Here is a 21,002-nt window from a genome sequence, read left to right as displayed (position 1 = left end):
TTGGAATTATTCTCCCCTCATTTAGTGCAGTAAAAACACTTAATGTCTGATTACCTTTCAAGAAATATGACCACATAAAAGTCGCCTTTATATTATATAATGTGGGCTATCAAGATTGGAGCAGATCTCCACTGAGGAGGAGGTTGGGGTGGATGGATGGCTTTTTTATATACTGTTCCAATCTCTGTTTTAAACATGGCCAAAGCTTTGTTGTATGTGCAAGTTATTACTTTGAACTACAAGCTCAGGCCTCAGACGGTTTCATCTGCCCTTGGATGTGAATGTTGTCAAAGAAAGGGCTCATTTCAGGCACACTGTGAGCACTGACGTCTGATCCAACTGCCATTCAAACCTACTTACAAGTGGCAGCCAGTCAGAAGGTTTTTGTCCTTTACCTTCTTCTTCTTCCTTTTAAAAGGGAGTTTTTCTTTCCTACTGTTGACAACTGCTTGCTCATATAGGGGGTTGTCTGACTGTTGTGCTTTTCTCCATTATTGGAGGGTCTTTACCTAACAATATCAGGTGCCTCGAGGGAACTGTTGTGATTTGGTGCTATATAAATAAAATTTGACTGAGGCACAGAATAAAGTAAAGGATTTTGTTTTTCAAACTGTGTATCATAGGGTTTTACTCTTGTCGACTCTAATGTAATCAATCGGCAGTAGAAATTTGAGTTTATAATTCTCTGAGTCAGTGAGACAGTATCGACAACCAGCCTCTCAGTCAAAGCGGCCTGGCCCTCATTTTAACCTGAACAAAATCCAGATGATGAGCCATTTAAACAAAATCATATCCTTTGTAGTTACTATGTCGGGCTAAACTAGCTTTAGAGACACAAATGGATTTTTGTTTTGTTTTCAATTATAGATTTTCTAGCACGTCTGTCACCAAATGTAGAGTAATCTTCTATTGCAAGTTGTTTGATTTAGTCACTGGTCTTCTTGTGGAAAAAGAAAAAAGCAACTGCATATATCAGATATTTAAGATCTTCAGCAGGGAAATCAGAAAATAAAACGCATAGTTGTTTGGTCTTTGTAGAGGATTTGTTGACAAAGAGAGAACCTGAATAAAGAATGGTGCTGGCTCATCCTTCAGGTTGGATGACAGTATTTGTATTTAAACAAAAGCTGGGAGTTATGTCAGTGGGGATTCATGTCATTTCAGCTAAAACCACAGTGACAGAGCACCTGGCAGGTTTTTGATCCAAGGCCGATTTCTTTTCTTCATGTTAACTGTACCTTTAAAGCAACATCATCACGCTCTGGAGTCTACAGAGAACTTCAATCATTACATCTTAAGGACTTAGAAATGAGTTGCTGAGAGCTGTCTGGGTGCTCTGACAGTTATTCCCATGTGAGCCGAATGCAACTTTACACCAAACAGGATGAGGTGCACTGAATAAGTCCTCTGCGCTGTACGACACGAACATCCTTTAATTGCTTTGACAGAAACTCTGGCAGGACAAAGCAGTGTGTTGATTTTTAAAGTCGCTGGAAGCGCCGCTTAGGGATAATTAAAGCAGGAGATGTGCCCGTTGGTATGCAGAGAAAACGCACACAAGGACACACGTGGTCTCATCAGTGTGTGTCATTGTCAGGTTAATGGGAGTGTACTGGGATAGAAAGTGGTTGTTAATCGCTCACTCCAATGCAGAGGACACAGCCACTAAATTACATTTGCATAACACAGAATTAAATCTGTACGTGCGTTTACTGCCATGAAATGGGATCACATTTTTTTTCTCTCACTTCTGTCTATAGCAAACAGCTTTCAATGCATTGATGTGAAGTCATATTTATTTAAGGAGATTGATTTCCTTCCTTCCATGCAGTCCAAGGAGTTCTCTTCATTTTTTGAGAGTGCTGTGAAAATAAATTTGACTTGAAACTTTCTGTACATTGGTAACGCATCTGGGAGAATGTTTCTTTGCTTTTATTTTTCATTAAACTCGTGTTTTCCTGGTAAATGTCACTGAGGTGCATTCAAATGCACGTGATTTGTTCAAGAGTTACCAAGAAAGGCTGAAATTAAAACGCCAAAAGTAGATTTGGATAACAAGCAACTTCTCTTCCTGCTCCCCCTTATTTTCCTTTTAAGGAAATCTGTGGAAATCTGGCTCTGACTCCTCAAACTGGTGCAATTTAACCACGTCTAACTGACCCAGCTTTTGATCATCATTACTGTTGATTAACATGTCACCAGCTTCAACCCAGAAACCCGACAGCAGCTCCACGAGTCCAAAGGTCCCAAGGCTGAAGATGGTCCTTCAGATTGGTAGCATGATCAACAGCATGCTTTTTGGGGGGTTTTAGACGTTCACAAGTTTGTGCGGTGGTTGTACTGCAACTTCTGTACCATATTAGTAAAGACAGTAACGTCAGATATGTTTGAAAAGATCTAACTTGTATATTTGTTGATGCAATGCAAAATAAATTGGACTCTCTGAACCAAAAGTTGGACTTTTTGAAGTGGCCAGCTAGCATAGCTAGCTTAATTTAGCTTAAGTAAGAATACGTCAGCTTCAAATGGTTCCCTAAATCTGTTCAATTATTATTTAAAGTTACACTGTGTATGTCGGTGTTAAATGTCAGTGGATTGCAGACTGCATTTAGTTGAGTCCTGTTTTCTTATCCTTCACAATTTAAATGAATAAACCTTGCTAGGCTGGCCGCTGTAAGACAAACAGCTCTGGCTGCCATTTATCTATAGTGAGTGTAGGCTGTCATTCTGCTGTTTCCAGCTGGAGTTGACATCTATTTACTCTGGAGGAGTCTGTGGAACTTTGTGAAAGGAGTCTGATATAGGTCGATGAGTTGGTGAAATTCACTTTTCTACGATGACTGCTATAGTGAGGTGAGTTGTTGAGAATATCCTGACGTTTTCTGTCCATTAGTGCTGTTGTTAGCTGCTATTAGCTGCTGTTAGCGTTAATGACATATTAGATCCTTGAAGTGGATCTAATATGGTTGGCCTCGGACACTCAGTGAATAAACTGTTGTATGATATAACGATATAATCAAACCTTTTATTAGTGGGAAAGGGGGAAGTTTAGGACACTCTATCCTAACATTTTTGGCATAATGTTAGCTTATAACCAGCTGCTGTCATTTAGTTGGCTTCTCATCTCTCCAGAGACAAGACGGTGTCATGTGTAGTCTGGTGACGGTAAGTAATTGCAACAGTCTTGGGAATAAGTAAGCATGTCTGTGCACGTTTTTGTTTGTTTGAGCCCTGATTTCGCTTCGAGAAAGGAGACTTGAGCTGAGGAAGACGAATGATATTTTGTTAAGATGCCATTTCTGTATATGGAGGTTGTGGCGTTGTTTATGATCGCAGCATCTCCAGCCATGACCGTTTTGGTCAGCAGAAGGTCACGCACGCACGCACGCACGTTCTTGCACATGCATACAGGTGTTTACACATACACACACATAGTGCCTTGTCTTTGTAACCAAGGTGGGTTTTACGGCGGTGCTTTTGCTGTGATGTGTATTGTATGAACTGTTTTTCCCAATAAAAGGCAGCGAGCGGAGGCCGGAGTCGGGGTCATTTTGTGGTAGGATTCGAAGTGCGTTCCTGAGATACTGACGAGGCCTCCCTTGCGCAAGTAAATCGATCGACCGCTGTTGCTTTGTTTTTCCTTCATGATAATAAGTCTCTAAACTAGAGGGGCATGTGGAAACACAGGCCCAACAATTGTCCAATATGAACAAGGTATTGGCTGGAAGGAAAAGCTCCCTTTTAACAGAACCAAACTTGGGAAGGGTCGGCCTTTTTCTGTAATGAGCTGGAAGCTGAGGGGAGAGAGAAGAGAAAAGCTTAGACTACAAACTAGACTACAAACTAGAAACAGAGCTGAACTACAAGAGATTCTAGACAATAATATGATAGACGAAAAATCGTTACAGTGCATTGACTGCACTTCTTCCTGTTGTCATATTTGTCATTTAAGCAATAAGATATTTCAGTATGTGTCAGTACTGAGTGGTTTTCTTTGCAGTGAACCAGTTAATAGAGGCGTGCTCATTCGTGAGGCTCGCCTTCCTGTATCTGACTGCCTATCATTTTTGTGGCCTCACAGTCGGTCGTCTGTGTCTTTTATCACTCCTCTGACAGTCTGTCTTTTGTCTCTGCCCCGACACTGTTTGTTTCTGCTGTCTCTGTCACTGCCCTGCTGAGACGTTACCAAGTGGTACTACACAGACAAGAGTGTGTGTAGCTGTAACGCACTCAGCCTGCTTAATAACTGCTGACCCCTCCGACCTTCCATCATAAGACTAATCCTCCTCTCAAAGGTCACGTCATTAGAGGGTGTTATCCTGTCATGCTATAATGTCCACTTTAAGATTAATATAGAACACGGGCAGTAGTTTAATATGCATCCTCGAAGCTTTAATTAACTCATTTTGTTGCTGAGCAGATTATTTTCCCAGTGTCCTTTTTCTTATTCCCCACCAATTGTATCCTTCGGTCAGTTCATTGCTCACAATGTCTTGGAGGTTACTCTTTTGGAATGATTATTTAACAGTTTTGCCTCTTCAAATGCTTTTAAAAACATTTCGAACATGTCTTTGTGCATCCCATAGATAAGCAGCACTTACCTTAGCACCAGAGTTAACATATTGTTCAGTTTGCAGGAAACGTGTGCAACATTGCATGCTTATTTAGTTTTGTTGATACATTTCATCAAACTGTCAAAGATTAAAAAGTTAGACATGAAAATGCTAAAGCTAGATTTTACTAGTTGACTTTTATTAATTTTAGATAAGCTTTAGTCAGCTTTAGTAACCTTTCCTTGCTATTTTGTGGACATATGGAGGTTGCTGTTGTCGAGGGGTTTTATTGAGTGTTTATGGACAAGAACCTAGCAATTCCACTTGTATCTCATGTTTAACAGCAAAGCTGCAATTTGAATGTCTTATAAGACACATGCAAAGAGTTTTTAACCTCCTTCCCTCAAAAGTGTTCTGTTTTGGGGGTTTTTTCTTGCAATAAAAAAGGGCAAAGAATGTCTGCAGACACAAGAGTCTGGAACAAAGTAATGCCTTTTAGATTTTCAAAGTTTTGGTTTAAAAAAATGTACTTCACGCCCTTTTAACTTTGATTTTGGTCTGCATCAAGTGGAAACCTTCAAGGCTGAAAAATTATGCGAAAATGAAAGTGCTACAAACTGCACTTCCCCTTATTGCCTCTTGAGGGTGGCTCCAAAAGAGAATCCATCCTCATAGACTCTGTGCAGCCTGCTACAAAAAAACGCTTTTGGTCTGTAGGGATAGTTTTCACTTTATAAGAGCTGCACATGGGCTGAATATTTGATGGTGTGCAGACACAAATTTTATTTGTCACATACACAGTCATACACAGTACGATATGCACTGAAATGCTTAGACAACTGCTCGTGACCTAAAGAAAAAAAGACTATGAATAGGATAGGAAATAAATATGAAAATTAAAATGAAGGGTAAATTTAACTAGGAAGGAATAAAATAAAATATAAAAATTAAAGTTGAAAATAAAATAACTGTACAACAAAATACACAATACACAAATACACAATATAGAAATATATAAGAATATATGAAGAAATATAGAACAATAACAGCAGCTGTACAAGTACTAAATGGAAATGAAGAAATATAATGTCCAGGGTTGTGCAATCCACATGTAAGTGTCTTGTGCAGTGCAAATATGCTTAAAGTGATTTATTTAAGTGACTTTAAAGTGATTCGATTAGATGACCACGCAGTGTAGTTGTGCAGTGGCCACTAGTGTAAACAAATGGCCAGAATGTCCAGTGTGTGTGTAAGAACCATATGTGTGGGTCAGTACTATGTGGTGGTGTGATTGAGAGACCGTATCGCCTGCGGGAAGAAGCTCCTCCTCAGTCTCTCTGTGTTGGTCTTCAGGGAGCGGAATCGCTTTCCTGACCTCAACAGAGAGAACAGTCTGTTATTGGGAGGGCTGAGGTCCTTCACGATCTTCCTGGCCTTGGTCCAGCACCGCCTGCTGTAGATTGAGTGCAGGTCTATCATGGTTGAAGCTTTTCTACCTACGTTTCTTACCGGGCACTAGGGCTGGGCGATATGGTCTAAAATTATTATTGCGATATAATTTGAAGCATGTGCGGTAACGATATATATCACGATATATTCTTTTCTTCTGTGTAACGTATTTTCCACACTAAAAATCCTTTAATTTTCTAAAAAATCCAGAGTGTGCCTTATGTATGAATTCTGGTTGTGCTTACTGACCTCGAACCGATTTCTGCGTGCAGAAATCTGTTAAAAAATGTTTTAGTACAACTTTGGTAAGACGCACTGCTTGATGGATTGTCAGAGCATTATGGCTGCCGTAGTGAAAAGCTTCGCGAAGTAATCTGGGTCCAAAACTCCGTCCCCTTCAGGTCCCAAAGTCCAACGAACACTAAGAGTTAAAAACGGTCTAAATTCTTTCATCTTTAATGGACTATGTGCACGTTAGCATATGCTACTTCCGGTGCGGAAACTCCTGTGGGGACGTTTGTTTCCGGTATCCTATTCGCGCCCTGTTTACGGTCCAAAACAAGTTAAGCAAATAAATAAATAAAGCGGCGATTCACATTTCTATAGATGTCTCGGGCATTTACCCAATATATCTGTAAATGATGTTCATCGACTTGTCGATATTTTCCCCCCACGCCTCAGGGGAAAAGAGAAAATGGATTCAAACGTTATATTTCTCAGCTGTCCGTCGTTTATCGCGGGTGTTATGTTCTAAAAATAACCAGCAATATGTGAAATCAAGTAGCCAATTTTATTTTTTGACGGTGCAAAACGTTTCGTGTACATCGTGGACATACAGCACTGCACTTCAGAGTCACACTGCTAGCGATAGATGCAGCGATTCTGTACTGTACAGGAGAGACGGAGGAGATCGTCTGCAGCGATCAGGACGCAGGACGTAAATAAGCATGCAAACTTGCACTAAAAATCTGCGAAACAGCGAGGTGAAAGGTGAACCGCGTTATAGCGAGGGACCGCTGTAATTTTGAAGGTAAGTCACAACATACCCTTCGTAAATACTAATGTATAGAAACCGTTACCAGCAATCATTAATTTTTTGTGTGGCTTTTTTTCACGGTTTGTTAACATGCTGTGTAGGTGTGTACTTGACTAGCTGATATCGACATAACGGGGAAAACACCTGGTTTGACTATTGTTCACCTGTAGTTTGAATGCTGAACATTTGCCTGTTTAAATCATAAGACCAGTCACTATACAGAGATGTGCTTCTGAATGTGGACGATGTGTCTTCTGCTGCAGTTCTGCTTGTGTTTAGTGATGTAAACAACCGATCGATCTAAACTCTTTAAACGTCAAAATTGATCATTAGATTTTTATGACACAACAGTGGTGAGTGTTCCCACCTTCTGCTCTTTGTAACTTAACGCGATCGTTCCGTTTTCGAGTTTTGGACATCAATTTTGGAGTATATCTTCGCAGTAGCGATTGACCGCAAAGTAAAGCTACCGGAAATGTACAACCCCACATCCGGTCTCAAACCAGGAAGTTAGCATTTTCTCGTGCACAGGGTCCATTAAATCATCAGCGTTGCTGCTTTATCGGGTGTAACAATTACATTTTACATCCATGAAAACAGAATTTATTAAATTTAACGGAGTTAGAAGTTAACAGGAAGTTAGCTCGCTAGTTTACACCTAAACATTTCATACCATGTTCTGACTGAGAGATTTTTGAAACTAATTAAAACGTACAGCTCTGCTACCACTTCCAACATAAATGAAGACAGAAAACTAAACAGCAGTGGCGTTTGCAGGGTTACTGAAGTTGGACTACCTGGTATATAATGTTGTGCTACGTGATTGCTAGCGACACAGCTATGTTAGCATAACATTAGCACAGTGAAGCTGGAGGATGAACGCCAACTTTTTCTCCACTTGATAAAAGTTAACGTGAGGGATTCTGGTGGTCAGGGACAAATGCAATCGCATAGCAGGATGCTATACACGGGGCAAACTTCAGTCAGGAGAACAACTGAGATTGTTCATCCACAATACGAGGTTAGTTATTAATATACTGCAACAACATGGGAATAGAACAGCTGCGAGAGAATTCAACATTAATGAATCAATGTTACGGAAGTGGAGGAAGCGCAGTTTTTGGCTTTCCCCATATTTCAAAAGTGCTTCATCTCTTTGCTATGACTGTCGCCCGGCATAATTTGCAGATGATAATGGTTTTAGCCGCTGCGATGCTTTCGACCAAAACAGGCGCAGCTTGATGACATCGTCAACATGCGCTATCGCTATAGAGTGATATAGTCAAAATCTCTATCGTTGGCCAAATTTATATCGTTTCTATCGTATATCGTTTCTATCGCCCACCCCTACCGGGCACTAGTTAGCAGATATTTGTGTCTTTGTATCACCTGTACAGTTTATAAATGGAGCTTGCTAACATTAGGTGATGACTCAGCACTCCATCCTTTTGAAGGTTAGCTGGAAGTGAGCTCTCGCTTCAGCGTTTGTTTATATTTACTGCACATTTTATGTTGTGTCTATAAGTTTCCCTCGGGTATAGTCACATATTTTCTTTTTCAAACCCATCTTTCTGGGATGACTCGGACGTCTAGGCAGCATATGTGGTGCTAATACAGCAATACTCTCCATTGCTTTCAGTACACCTGGCGCCTCCTCAAGAGCCTCTTCAAAAGCAACTCTGATACCTCTGCATCCTCTCGGTCTCTGTTTTTATCTCTGCAGTGTAAATTGTATGATGTAGCTTTGGACTCTGGGAATAGTAAAGGAGATTGTGTGTGTGTGTGTGAGTGTGTGTGAGTGTGTTGGTGATAGATGAGGTATAGCGACTGTGTGTGTTCTATCCTCTTCGGTCTTTTAGTTTTATGCTTACTTTGTCTCAGCCATGCTCTCCTTCAGGCTTCTTCATTACCACCAATAAGAACTCCATTTCCCCCGGGCTCCGCCAATCATAGCACTCATATCCCCTCTAGGCCCGGCCAATCAGCTCCAATGTTCCTGCGGCCCGATGTCATGAATGGCTAATGTCGCCTGGCAGTGGGCATGAATGTAAATGAGACCACATTGGGGTGTTTTGAAATCGGAGAAGATTCCTCTCATAAACAAGAAAACGACTCTGCTGGTACCATAACTTTCCAGCACACTAATGTGAAAGTCAGATGGAAAAAAATAAGGTGTCATTTGATACTGCAGATATCCGCCAAGTTGGGGGTTAAGAGCCTCAAGAGTCTAAATGTCAGCCCCACACCTGAGGAGCATATACACTGAAGGATGGATCTGGGTACAGTAGCAGGGATCCACTAATGCAGGTAGAAAAGGTGATAAATTGCTGCTTTTCTGGAATCACCTAATGTATATTAACAAGAGGAAATAGTGACTGGGTATCATGATATGTGCAAAATACATACACTGAATAACAGTGCTAATTTTCAGCTATTTTACAGCTGACTTGATAAACAGTTTTGGGAATCTGAGATCCTTCTGTTCCTGGAGAAAGGTGCAGCATATTTGAAAAGGTCTCCATCGCAACTGGGCTCTGACTCGGAGATCCAACATCTGTAAAATATTACAAGAGCTCAGCCAATGTTGGTTTGGATTTCTGCACATTTATACGGGACTTAAAGATGGATAACTTCATCTAAAATGAGTTATTTTTACATTCTCTGGAAATTCCTGGCATTTTCAGTGATATTCCATCAACACAACCCATCAGGATCAGTTACCTGGCCATAGTTTGAACCTCTTAGCTTATGAAAACAGTTATATAATTCTTCTGGAGAGAGTTTGATCATTTTCAGACAGTGAAGCCCATTTTTGACCTTGTCAAAATGTCTATGGTTTATTGCCCCAAGCAATCATTGTACTTACTTTACAGTATTTAGCTCCAAACTAGCTAGCGATGACTTCATGGACTGTTTCTCTGTGGGTTTTTCTCAACCTGTAGCTAAACTTAACACTTGTTTCTTATCTTCACCTTAGCTCCCGGGCAAGTCAGATTCATTAGGCCAAGCAGCAAATTTAAATGTTTTCAGTTTCAGCCCTCTCAATCATACCAGCTTGGTTTGTGGGCAGTCAGGGCAACTCTAGAACTGGCTTGTCTGAACATAACTTAAGACTTGGGATGACTCCAAAATAATGCAGAACCCTGTAATATACACAGATGGTATAGTTTAAAAGATGCCCCCCCTCCCCCCCCCCCCCCCCCCTCCCCTCCCAGCAACCCTGTGATTTAGTTTTAGTTGGTTTCCTACAGGGTCGGAAGATCAAATTCTTTAACAATTTCTGAACTAAAGTCTTTAAGGAGCCACAAAACACATTTAAGCCTAATAAAGAAGGTGGCGCAGCCAGCAATAAGCTATTTATAATTTTTTTGGTGACTTTGACAATTTAATTTCTAAATTCTTGTGTATGATTTGTAAAAAAAAAATAAAATAAAAATGGGACAATTAAGTGTCCTAGCTCATAAACGGGTCTTTCAGAAAGTTATTACATACCTAAGCACAACTGGTCCTTTACTGAAAATAACTCTAGTCATCTAGGATTCTTGTCAAAGCCACAGAGAGCCACTAGAGGCAGGAAAAAGGGGCCATGTTTTGGCTCATCAGCCACAGGTTTGCAGCCTTTTTTCTTGGCTTTTATTTTAGCAGTGCTGGTGGCTTGGGTGCTTCAGATTATTTTGCCAGATTTACTAAAAAATGAGCCTTCTTTCAGCTGCTTTGTCATCTTGCATTGAATACAATTAGCTCTGGTTAAATTGCCTTTACACTGTTTAATAGAACTTTTGCAGCATTGCAACATTTCAGAGAAAAACCTAAAACAAAACCTAAGACTGGACGATCGGGTGTCTCTCCAAGAATGTTATACAATGTTCTTGGATCACAAACTTAATGGAAACCAGACTGTCACATATTAAATGTTTTTTGAGGTGAAATGTTAGCCAGGCACAAACCACATGTGGACAGACAGGCAGGTTAAAGTACAAACACTCAGTGAGAAAGACAAACCGACTGACAGAGCCATAGATGGCGTTTCAGACCAGGTTAATCCCTCGGGATCTCGTGTGTCAGAACACCGGTTTTGTTTGAACTTGTTCCCGCGGGTAAAGATGTAAAGACAGAGAGCGGGAGAGCGAAACAATGTGAATTATAAAGAGCGGCTAGAAAGAGAAAAGCTTAGAGAGGTTAGACAGAAGGAGAAAATCAGTCAGGCTTTATTCCCCTGGCTGGAGCTTCGGCAGACATTCCTGGATTTAGTTTCACTCCAAACTTTTTAGCAGAGGGGTCAGTGCTCAAGACTTTTACAAAGTATGCACCCAGGATTTTAATGAGTCACATACTGCTGTTCGCTTGCCTATTAGTGTGTATGTGTGTGTCCTGGTCTTCGATTTTTATCACTGCATTTGCATTTAATCCCATTGTTGGTAATTCCAGTTTTCAGTCTAATGCAGTGCTGGTACTACAACAGAGGCAGTTGTAATACTAAATTTAAGCAGACCTTTTACTGAATACATTAATTCCTGAATTCTGTTAACCCAGATATGTCAAACCTATAATCTGACTCCCAACAGATGGATACAGGCGTGCTACAGATGAAAATAAATGAGTGGAGGAACATGAGGGCTGATGCTTTTGCACAGGTGCACTGCATAAAACAATCAGCCAGTTAGCATCCTTCTCACAAGGGCTGCATCTAACAATGGTTTTCATCCTCAATTAACTGGGTGATTATTTTCTCAGTTAATCATTGTCTATAAGACATTAAAAGAATGGCTTTAAATGCTTGAAGTTACCGAGACCCAAGGTGCTGTTTTCAGGTTATTTTACAGTGGTGATTAGACAGAAGGGGGAAGTTGGTGAAACCAGATTTGATATGAAATATTACTGCTGGGGTCAGTATTACTTATCTAAACAATGGACCTAATCACTGTATGTCCCCTGATTGTGATGAGCCCACACAAGTTTATTGCCAAATGTGTAATTTTAGTGTCTTTTAGCTCATTTTGCAGTTTCTTTGCCTGCAACCTAAATGTGTCATCGCTCTAATCAGGATCATTTTTGGCTACCATGTGCATACAGTGGAATATTTAGCATCTAAAGAGCCAGATATTTTCCTCAGCAGTTGGTCAAGACCACAAATTGAGTTTTAAGACGGCCCATGTTGTAATATTTGTCTTTTTAGCATGTTTCTGTTGCCTTGGAGACCAGATTCACTGGATGTCATATACAGAAACATTTAAAGTAATAAGCTGAATGTCAAGGACAACAAAGATGATCACCCATCCGCCTCTGTCCGTCCCACAGGGCCAGGAATGAGATAAAGTCGAGTCTGTTAGGGGTGCGTTTCATCTGTAACACATGCTGTGGATGATATCAGATAATTGGCAACATGTAAGCTAATTTATATGATGCCATCGAGTTATTTCTTCAGGTAATATTTTCACTGTGAGTTAAGTGAGTTGTCTGTTTCCGCACTCTAAGCCCTCTGTGTCTCAAATCTCCTGTGGTCACTACATACAGAGGTACTTCCTCACCCTCAGACTGGTTGGCGAGTGGTTGCTGGCTGTCGCTGAGTGAAATCAGTTTTAACAAGGGTGCGACCCCATTAACCTCCTCCTTGCCAATTGCTGTGGCTGCTAGCAGACTTCTGTGGTCACGCATAGTTTGTATGAATGTCACCGAGTGGTAGTAAAACTAAAAACTGCTCATTTGTCTACCAGTTTTTGTCTCGTTTACACAATTTTGGGCGTCCTGAATCATTCAGTAGGAATGAGGAAGCAGTGAGCATCCTTTTCAGTGTTCAGCTTTGTCAGTTCAACAGTAACCATGCTTTAAAACATCTTTAAAAATAGGCTGTCAACGCTGATCTTTATGAATATGTGTTTTTATTGTGGTCCGCTTTAAATGCAAAGAGAAGCTTTTCACCCAAGACAACTACACGTCTAAAAGTCAAGCTGGTTCTCACAAGAACAAGAGCAGATGCACAGAAACACACACACCCAGTTTATTCCTGAGCTGACACCAGTCAGGGTTAAAGAACCAGAGCAGGAGGATGAAAGAGAGGAAATACTGCAGAGAGAAAAGAAAGGGGCAAGATGGCTGGCAGAGCACAGAGTCGGCTCCTGAGTGGAGCCAGAGATGATTTTTTTTTCTCCTTTGATGTGGCAGATGCACACATCCATAACAGGCCTTCTGAGCGAGAGGAGAAGGTGAATATACCTGTCGTCTTTATCCCTTCTTACAGAGCTGGGCACCTTGGAGATGTGAAATTTAATGAGAGAGGCGGCCACATGACAGCGACACAGAGGCAGCGTTAACGTGGGAGCAAAGGGTGGTAAAAACGCAGAGGAGTAGGTGTTGACCCGCACCCTCATTTGGCAGTTTAACCACATTCGCTAACAAGCACATTTTAAAGGCTCAAAGCAGAAGTAGGAGGGATAAGAAGCTTGTTTATAGTTCACTGTAGAATTTAACCTTTTGACTATTGTAGAGCTGAAAGAGTTGCATAATAATCAGCCCTTAAGTTTGCATCTCTTTAAATGTGTGAAAACTGAGAATAATTATGTCCAGCCAAATTAAATCTGCCAGTCAGGCGGCAGTGCAAACTTTTCATTTTAACAAACAACCTTTATAAAGCTCAGCCAAACTTTGGCCTTCTTTTTCTGAGCTTTTTTTCTTCTACTCCTTATGTTTGTTTTGGTACAAGAACAACAGGAGACTTTGGGTTTTCATGCATCCAGGGTACAGGACTCTGGTTTTGGGTCCATTTTATTTGGTTTTATTTTGAATACTTCCACGTGCCTGTTTTCTTACATTTCCCTGACTTTGGCTAATGACAGGTATTTTCAGTATCAGTTATTTGATTATTAAGAGGCAGTAAATTACTAAGGTTACTGTGGGTATTCAGAATCTGCATAGAAGATAGCGACTTGTCTGCAGACGCTTGCCAACTTCTGGCTACTATAGTTACTATATGTCATTTTAACGTTTAATGGCCCTTAGTGGCCATCTGAAGAAGTGCATGTGGTCTGAGGGTGTCAACATCTTGTGGTGGAGGAACTAGCGTTACCCTGGAAACACAGAAAAACTGAGTATTTTAAGCCAAATCTTTACTTTTCTTAACACTATCCCTTTTTTTTTAGCACCTGAACCAGAGCAAGTGAGAGTAAATGCCTGTGCCACCCCCACCTCCCTCTTCAAACCCAGATATGATGATTTAGTTTGAGGACTTGTTGAAATATTCACATTTTCCCAAAAAAAGTGTTTCAAACCTTTGGTAAGCACTGTTCTCGAGTAGCTCTGTGTGTGTGTATGTGTGTGTGTTCCCAGCGTTTTCTCCTCTCTAGCACTTCTCTAAACTCTGCACTGCAGCCATTAGACTACCTGACTCTTGATATCTGAGGACGGGTAATTTGGGAGAGCAGGTGGGTAGCGAGATAAGTCTTTTCACGCTAATAAATCCCTTTGCAGTGAACCGACCTGAAGTGAATTCAATTAGCAGGGAGCAGAAACACAGGGGATGCACCAGTCAATTGAACACCAATCAGAACTATCTGATTCCTGCTGTAAAAGCAGCAGTTGGCCAGTAAAATACCAGATAATGAAAGCAAAAAATAAATAACCATGATGCGACACTAAGCGTTTTGATTTATGTGAGCGGGGAGGCAGAGATGAGGCCTCGTTAATTAGAAAGATTTTCGTGAGGTGCCCGCTAACATTCAGAAGGAAGAAAGTGATGAAAATGATTTCAGCTGATGTGAAGCAGTTGTGGAGAACCTGAAAGTTGCACCTCTGGACATCTGCACAGGGTTAGAGCAGAAAGACGTTACAGTGAGTGTGGTGTTGCTGAAAACTAGAGCCTTGTTTTACAGCCACAGGCCACAGCTATAATTAAACACACCCATCTAGACTAATGGAAGGAGAATCTCAGTGTGTCAGACAACTAATTGCTACACTCAGTCTCTCTTTCTCTCACACACACACACACACACACACACACACTTCTTTTGTCTTTGCTAATCTAATCTGGCTCAGCAACTCTCACTTGGAGTTCGTTACCTCCACCTTCTCCTCCTCCTCCCCCAGCTCCCCCACCCCTCTCCTCTTCCTCCAGTAAAGGATGTTCTGGGTTTAATGAGAAGCTCCTCATTATTTCTTTGCGTCTCTCTTTGCTCTCAGCGTTCATTCTTTTCTCCTTGAGTTTGTGCTGCTGTTGGTGCTGCTCTGCAATGTCAGAGTGCCGTTAAAGACTCTGCTTTGTTTAGAGGACAAGCACTATTCCCAGTGTCTCCACGGTTCCAAGTTCACTGGGTTCGTTGTCAGCAATGTTTGTTGGAGAAAGACAGTTGAACAGGGCTTTTATGAAGCGGTCTTAAATAATATTTAATATCACAAAAATGAAAAATCTTGATATATTTTTGTTCAGATAAACATTGTTCAAAGATATTCCATAAATAAATGGAAAAGTGTTACTCAAAGTGGAGTTAAATAACCTGCCAATTCACTGGTTGTCAGTCGGCTGACTATCGGCTCAATTCAGTTCCAGTCCTAACACTGAGATCAAGGTCCTGTGTTTGAATCCATCGGCCATGTAGAGCCTGCATGTTTCCCCCACCCCTGTGCACGCATGAGCTCCCTGGGCACCGCGACCATCACCACAGTCCAAAGACATGCATGCTAGTTTAAGCCGTGATTATAACTTGGCTCTCCATATAAAAACATGAAACTATAATAAAAAATCAGTGTGCAGGTAAAATCTGGGTTAAAAAAAAACCCTGCTTTTGCCTGGTGTAAACATTGCACACAGTTGATAATAATGGAGATGGAGAAGCAGCAGTCAGGAGGAGTGATGGAGTGAGTGGGGGGCAGTGCTAATTACCCTATTCAGAGTCTGACGGCTTGTGGGTAGAAGCTGTTTGTGAGGGTTTTTTGTGCTTGATTTCAGACTTGTGTAGTGCTTACCTGAGGGCAGAAGTGTGAAAAGGTTTCTCTTTGTTTGCTGCCAGGCTGTCTTGTTATCACTCATCAGTCCTTCCAGGCATTTCGTTGTGTCCTCGACACATTTTCGAGTGTTTTTTGGATTTTGCCATTTGCCTGCTTCTTGCCTTCACCTTTCTGTGTTTGACCCCAGCATTGATTAAAGATTTTATTTTGGACTTTTAACCCTGCCGCTATTTGTCCAGCACTTTTGGCCGACCTGTGACATTTTAGTGAGAGCGTTAAAAGCCAGGTCAAAAGAATCATCTATGAGGTGTTTGTTGATCAGAGTGTTGTGATTTAAGTATAAAAATATATAACTTGTTGTTGGACCTTGTAAAACTTGGCTGCCAATAATTCGTTTATGAATGTAAGCTAAAAAAAATCAGGAAAAATGACCATTTGAAATAAATGTTTTCTGTCTCCTGTTTTTGTCCCAGACACGATGGAGCGGTGGTGGGCGTGGTGTTTTGCCCTAGTCTTCGTGGCAGCTCTTTGCTACAGGCCCTCCCATGGTGAGAATGCAGTGTTCTCATCCGAAACTTTGATAAACAACGTGGTGGCTGATCCCCACACGGGCCGTCTGTACGTCGGCGCCGTTAACGCAATATACCAGCTGAACTCTGACCTTCACCTCGAGTTCCAAGCCAAAACGGGCCCGAAGAAGGACAACCGGCAGTGCACGCCGCCCGTCAACGACGCCTGCGAGGAGGCCGTGGAAACCAACAACCACAACAAGCTGCTGCTGGTGCACGGGACCAAAGACGTGCTGGTGGTGTGCGGCAGCCTCTTCAGAGGCATCTGCTCGCTGCGCAACCTGAGCAAGGTAGACCACCAGCTGTACTTCAGCGACAACAAAGGGGAGAAGTCATACGTGGCGAGCGCCGAGGAGGGCGTCTCTGTGGTGGGAGTGATGTCGTATTTCACAGAGGAGAAAGACAACTTGACAGTGTTTCTGGTGAGGATGGAAAAACACACATTCGCGCACACAAATGGAAAGTTCAAATTATTTCCTGCGGTAAATAAAAAATAATAATTCAGATGATCTTCACCATCTGTGATACTGTGTGAACAAACACAATAAAACTGCAATTTGTAGAGAAATTAAATTGCAGCCATATGGGAAATGAGCTCTCTTGTCAGTTATCTTTTAAGTGTTTTTTGTTTTATTCATACAGCGTCGGAGAATTGGCCTTTAAAAGATGGTTTATGATGTTATGTCTTCCACTGAGTTTTCCCTTCTATTCCAAACATGCATATAGACGCTTTTAATGGTTCTTCTAATCAAATCAAATATATTTTTCCCCTCTCGACGGCTCTGTTTGCTGGAGTGAGAGGAGAACGGGTTGTATTTCTCAGCAGAAGGATGCACTTTAAATGCATTTGCCATTATATTCTCATCCTATAAAGATGAATGTGTGGTTGATGTGCACATCCAGTGGACACAAACAAAGAAGTGCATTCAAATACTCTCCAGACCTATATTCACTCTTGATGAATATAGGTCTGGTATTCACTTTCTTTGGCTTCTTGTTGCTCCATCCTACTCACGAGCCAGCTGCTTGATCCATTGTTAAGGTAAATCTACTGTTAAGTGCAGGTTCTCAGAGTCACAAAGAGCAAACTGTAAGTAAAAATGCAAATAAATCAACTGCTTAATGTTTCCTGCGCCTTTTTTTTTTTTTCTTCACTGCATGAATTTATGGGCCATGCCACACCAGCATGAAGATGGTTAAAGCGAGGAGCCACGCCGATGCCTTTCTTTGATTTATGAATGTAGCATTTTTTTGTGGAATGTGAAAAAAATACATATTTTTTGAAACTGGGCTTATTTTTCTTAAGACATTTCAGGCTCTTCACCATCTGTTCTGTAAATGGATGGTTCATTATATGTTCCAGGCATAAATCTGCTACTGGGGGTTTGATACATTAAGAAAAACTAATTTTAAAAAATGAGTGGTGGGGGCTGCCATGTTGGAATTTCTTAAATTCAGCAAAGTAGTGAAGTGAGATGTTTTCATACTGGCCTAGAGACTGGTTGACAACCTCCAGCTGCTAGGGAAAAATGTGTTTTCCAAAGGTTGCTGCCTGCCACTGGGTGAAATTGGTCATAAAGAGTTATACTTAGGATTGCTTTGGTTGTTAGCAGATTGCTGTGGTTGTGTGTGATTTGCATGGAAGATGCCACCATGTCTGCAAACACTCGCCATTTACTCTCTGAGCTGTAGTGAAGCTTAAAATGCAAACCAGAAAGGGACAATGTGTCAAGGTAAAAGTTGTCTTACAGCAACAGTAACACAGTTCATAACGGTTAACTTTTACTTCACAGGGGATTCTGGTGTGCATTGAATTTTTCACTGTTTTACTACTGCTTGGTGAGTAGCTGGCGAGGTTTGCAGTCCAGTCTTCCATGCCAACTTACAGTTTTCGAACAGGACCCTGTTTATGACCAATTTTCTTGCTAGCAACCTTCAGCAACCTCTCGACTGAAAGGTCAAGACTGTTGGTTTTTGGTGGTGACTGGTCTCTAAGCCTGCATGAATGGGGCTTTTGATATCAGTTTCACCTCCAGCAACTGGTTGGGATTACTCATTTTTACTTAGCTACCAGTGGTTGCTAGGCAGTTGCCAACTGGTCTCAAGACCTATGCAACGAAACCCTAAATGAATCTGTCACCTCTTTTATCTCAGGTTGCCAAAGGGTACGGCAGCCACGACAGCACCAAGCTGATCTCCACGCGAATCCTCCAGGACCATCGCGATTGGGTGGTCTTTGACAGCATCATTGAGGCCTCTGCAGTCCAGGCGAATCCCTTCGTCCTGTTGTACCTGCACGACTTCCGCTTTGCCTTCAAAGACCGCGGCTTTGTGTACTTCCTGTTCTCCCGTACGCTCGGGGTGCAGGACACCAAGAACTTCACCTTCATCTCCAGGATGTGCGAGAACGATCACTTTTATTACTCCTACACTGAGCTACAGCTGAACTGTAGCGCTGCCAACAAGTACAACAAAGTTCAGGTAATGATTGTGCACTTTGCAGACAGAAATAAGCTGCCAGCAATTCAGTATAACTCTCAGCAGTGACTTGGAAAAAATAAATTTAACATGCTCTTGCACTGGAAGTAGATTCCATTTATGCAGTGTTCACTTTCTCTGTATCGCAGATAAACACATATTTTTAGACAAAGCACCAAACATTCAGCATTTTTATCTTTTCCTCCTCTCCCAGGCTGCTTATGTAGCAACTCCGGGGAAAGCTTTGGCTCAGAGTATGACCAGCTCTAGCCAGTACGGAACAGTTTCAGCCTCTGACAAGGTGCTCTTTGTCACCTTTACTTCTGATGAAGACCCATCCACTTCAGCCATGTGTGAGTGTCAGCTTGGGACTAATGTTGAATAAACTTTATAAAGTTTCTTTCCAGCAGATCTTTGCAAAGTGAGACAGCACCTGAACAATACAAGCATAGCTCTGGATTTTTATTTACTATATCAGATGATCTTTATCGACTAAAATGTTTAAAGATCAAACTGGATTCTTGGCTTGAAACCTCAACTGTAAGCTTTTAAAGTACTCTGACAATAACAGCTGGGCAAATTTGATTCTGTAATATAACCGATGGCTTTTACTCGATTGAATCAGAGGAATGTTTCGTGTTTAAGCCACTCAACGCCGACTTATGAGTCATTCATGCATAAAAGAGATACCAAATTCAAGGGATAAACCAGTGTTGTGTCTACGCATAACAGACAACTCTGCAAAGAAAAGATTTTAAGTTGGAAAAAATACTAAAGATGTAACAGTTTGATAGACATAAAGTAGTAGTTTCCCACCAACAAGCTGGTTCACATGGAGACAAAGAGGCCCTGGTATGGATTGGAGCTGCATGTCTTCCATCTTGAAGGCATCTCACTGGCACGAGGTTCATTTTTAAATTTCAAGAAAGTTTTCCTAAGAGTTCAGGCTGTGCTGATGAATAAATATATTAAAATTAAACAAACAGTGACTTTCAAGCTCCTTAGTATTGTTTAAATGTTTTGCCATATATGCTTTACTTGTAGGTTTGCATGTTTCAATAAATCACTGCACCCGTTTCCATTTTTTTATTTTAAAAAGAAATGGGGGATAGCTCAAGACTTTTGGACAGTAATGTAGGACAGCAAAGGACAAATGTGTTACCACTAAAACAACCTATACTATGCAAGTATAGTTTAACAAACTCCTGTCTTAAAAACAGGAAATTTTGTACAGCTATGTACCGTTGTTGGTTAAACACTGTAAAAAATCAATGCCTGTTTAAGGGAAAAAAACAGCAAATGATATTTTTATAGTGAATTTTTTTTCTTTGTCAAGCATGAAAACTGTGGGTTTTATCTTTGACATCACAGACGTGTGATGTGGTTTCCAGCATTTGTGCGGCCAACAGGTTAAGATTAAAGTTTAGCTAGCAAAAGAATTCCACGACCAAGACTTGTGTAGCCATTAATCACATCTGATATTAATCTTCCGGTGTGCGTAAAAATGTTAAATACAGCAGCATTTTGCCAAAGTGTATTTAATCACTGTTAAAGCAGGAGTTCAGATAGATGGAAGAATCTCCTTTGCTAGCATTAGCCTATCCCAGAATACAGTTATACAGTGATACTGGGCACTTTGATAAATGACTCCTTTTTGAAGTGGGATTAAAAATCAAGCATTTTGGTCTGAGAAAAGAAACCATAAGTGTCCTCTTCTATCACAACTTGTGAATATTAATAATGAGGTTATTGTCGACATGATGTGTTTGTTCCTGTTTGTAGGCATGTACCCTCTGAAGGCAATTAATGATAAGCTGGTACAGATAATAGGAGCCTGTTACAGCAACAGCGGCATCATTGACCATAAACCTGCTGTTTATTCACCTTATTCCTCCAAATCTGTCGAGCTGTGCCTCAGCAACAATCAGGTGAGAACATCGGTCTGTGTCAAAAATAAAGCATGGCTACAGCAGTAGATGA

At 41.1% G+C, this 21,002-nt stretch overlaps 1 protein-coding gene across 1 annotated transcript in view; it reads left to right on the top strand.

Annotated features, from left to right (window-relative positions):
- plxnb2a.1 (plexin b2a, tandem duplicate 1) overlaps nt 1–21,002 on the top strand; it is a 224,324-nt gene that overhangs the window by 142,069 nt on the left and 61,253 nt on the right. The window contains exons 4-7 of the mRNA XM_006780946.3: nt 16,449–16,966; nt 18,699–19,025; nt 19,237–19,375; nt 20,805–20,950. Coding sequence (XP_006781009.1) covers nt 16,454–16,966; nt 18,699–19,025; nt 19,237–19,375; nt 20,805–20,950 — 1,125 coding nt within the window. The 5' untranslated portion in view covers nt 16,449–16,453. The remainder of the gene's footprint in view (nt 1–16,448; nt 16,967–18,698; nt 19,026–19,236; nt 19,376–20,804; nt 20,951–21,002) is intronic.

Source organism: Neolamprologus brichardi, chromosome 17, assembly GCF_056152115.1.
Source record: "Neolamprologus brichardi isolate AB-2024 chromosome 17, ASM5615211v1, whole genome shotgun sequence".
NCBI classification, from domain to species: Eukaryota; Metazoa; Chordata; class Actinopteri; order Cichliformes; family Cichlidae; genus Neolamprologus; species Neolamprologus brichardi.
This window is presented reverse-complemented; position numbering and strand designations above follow the sequence as displayed.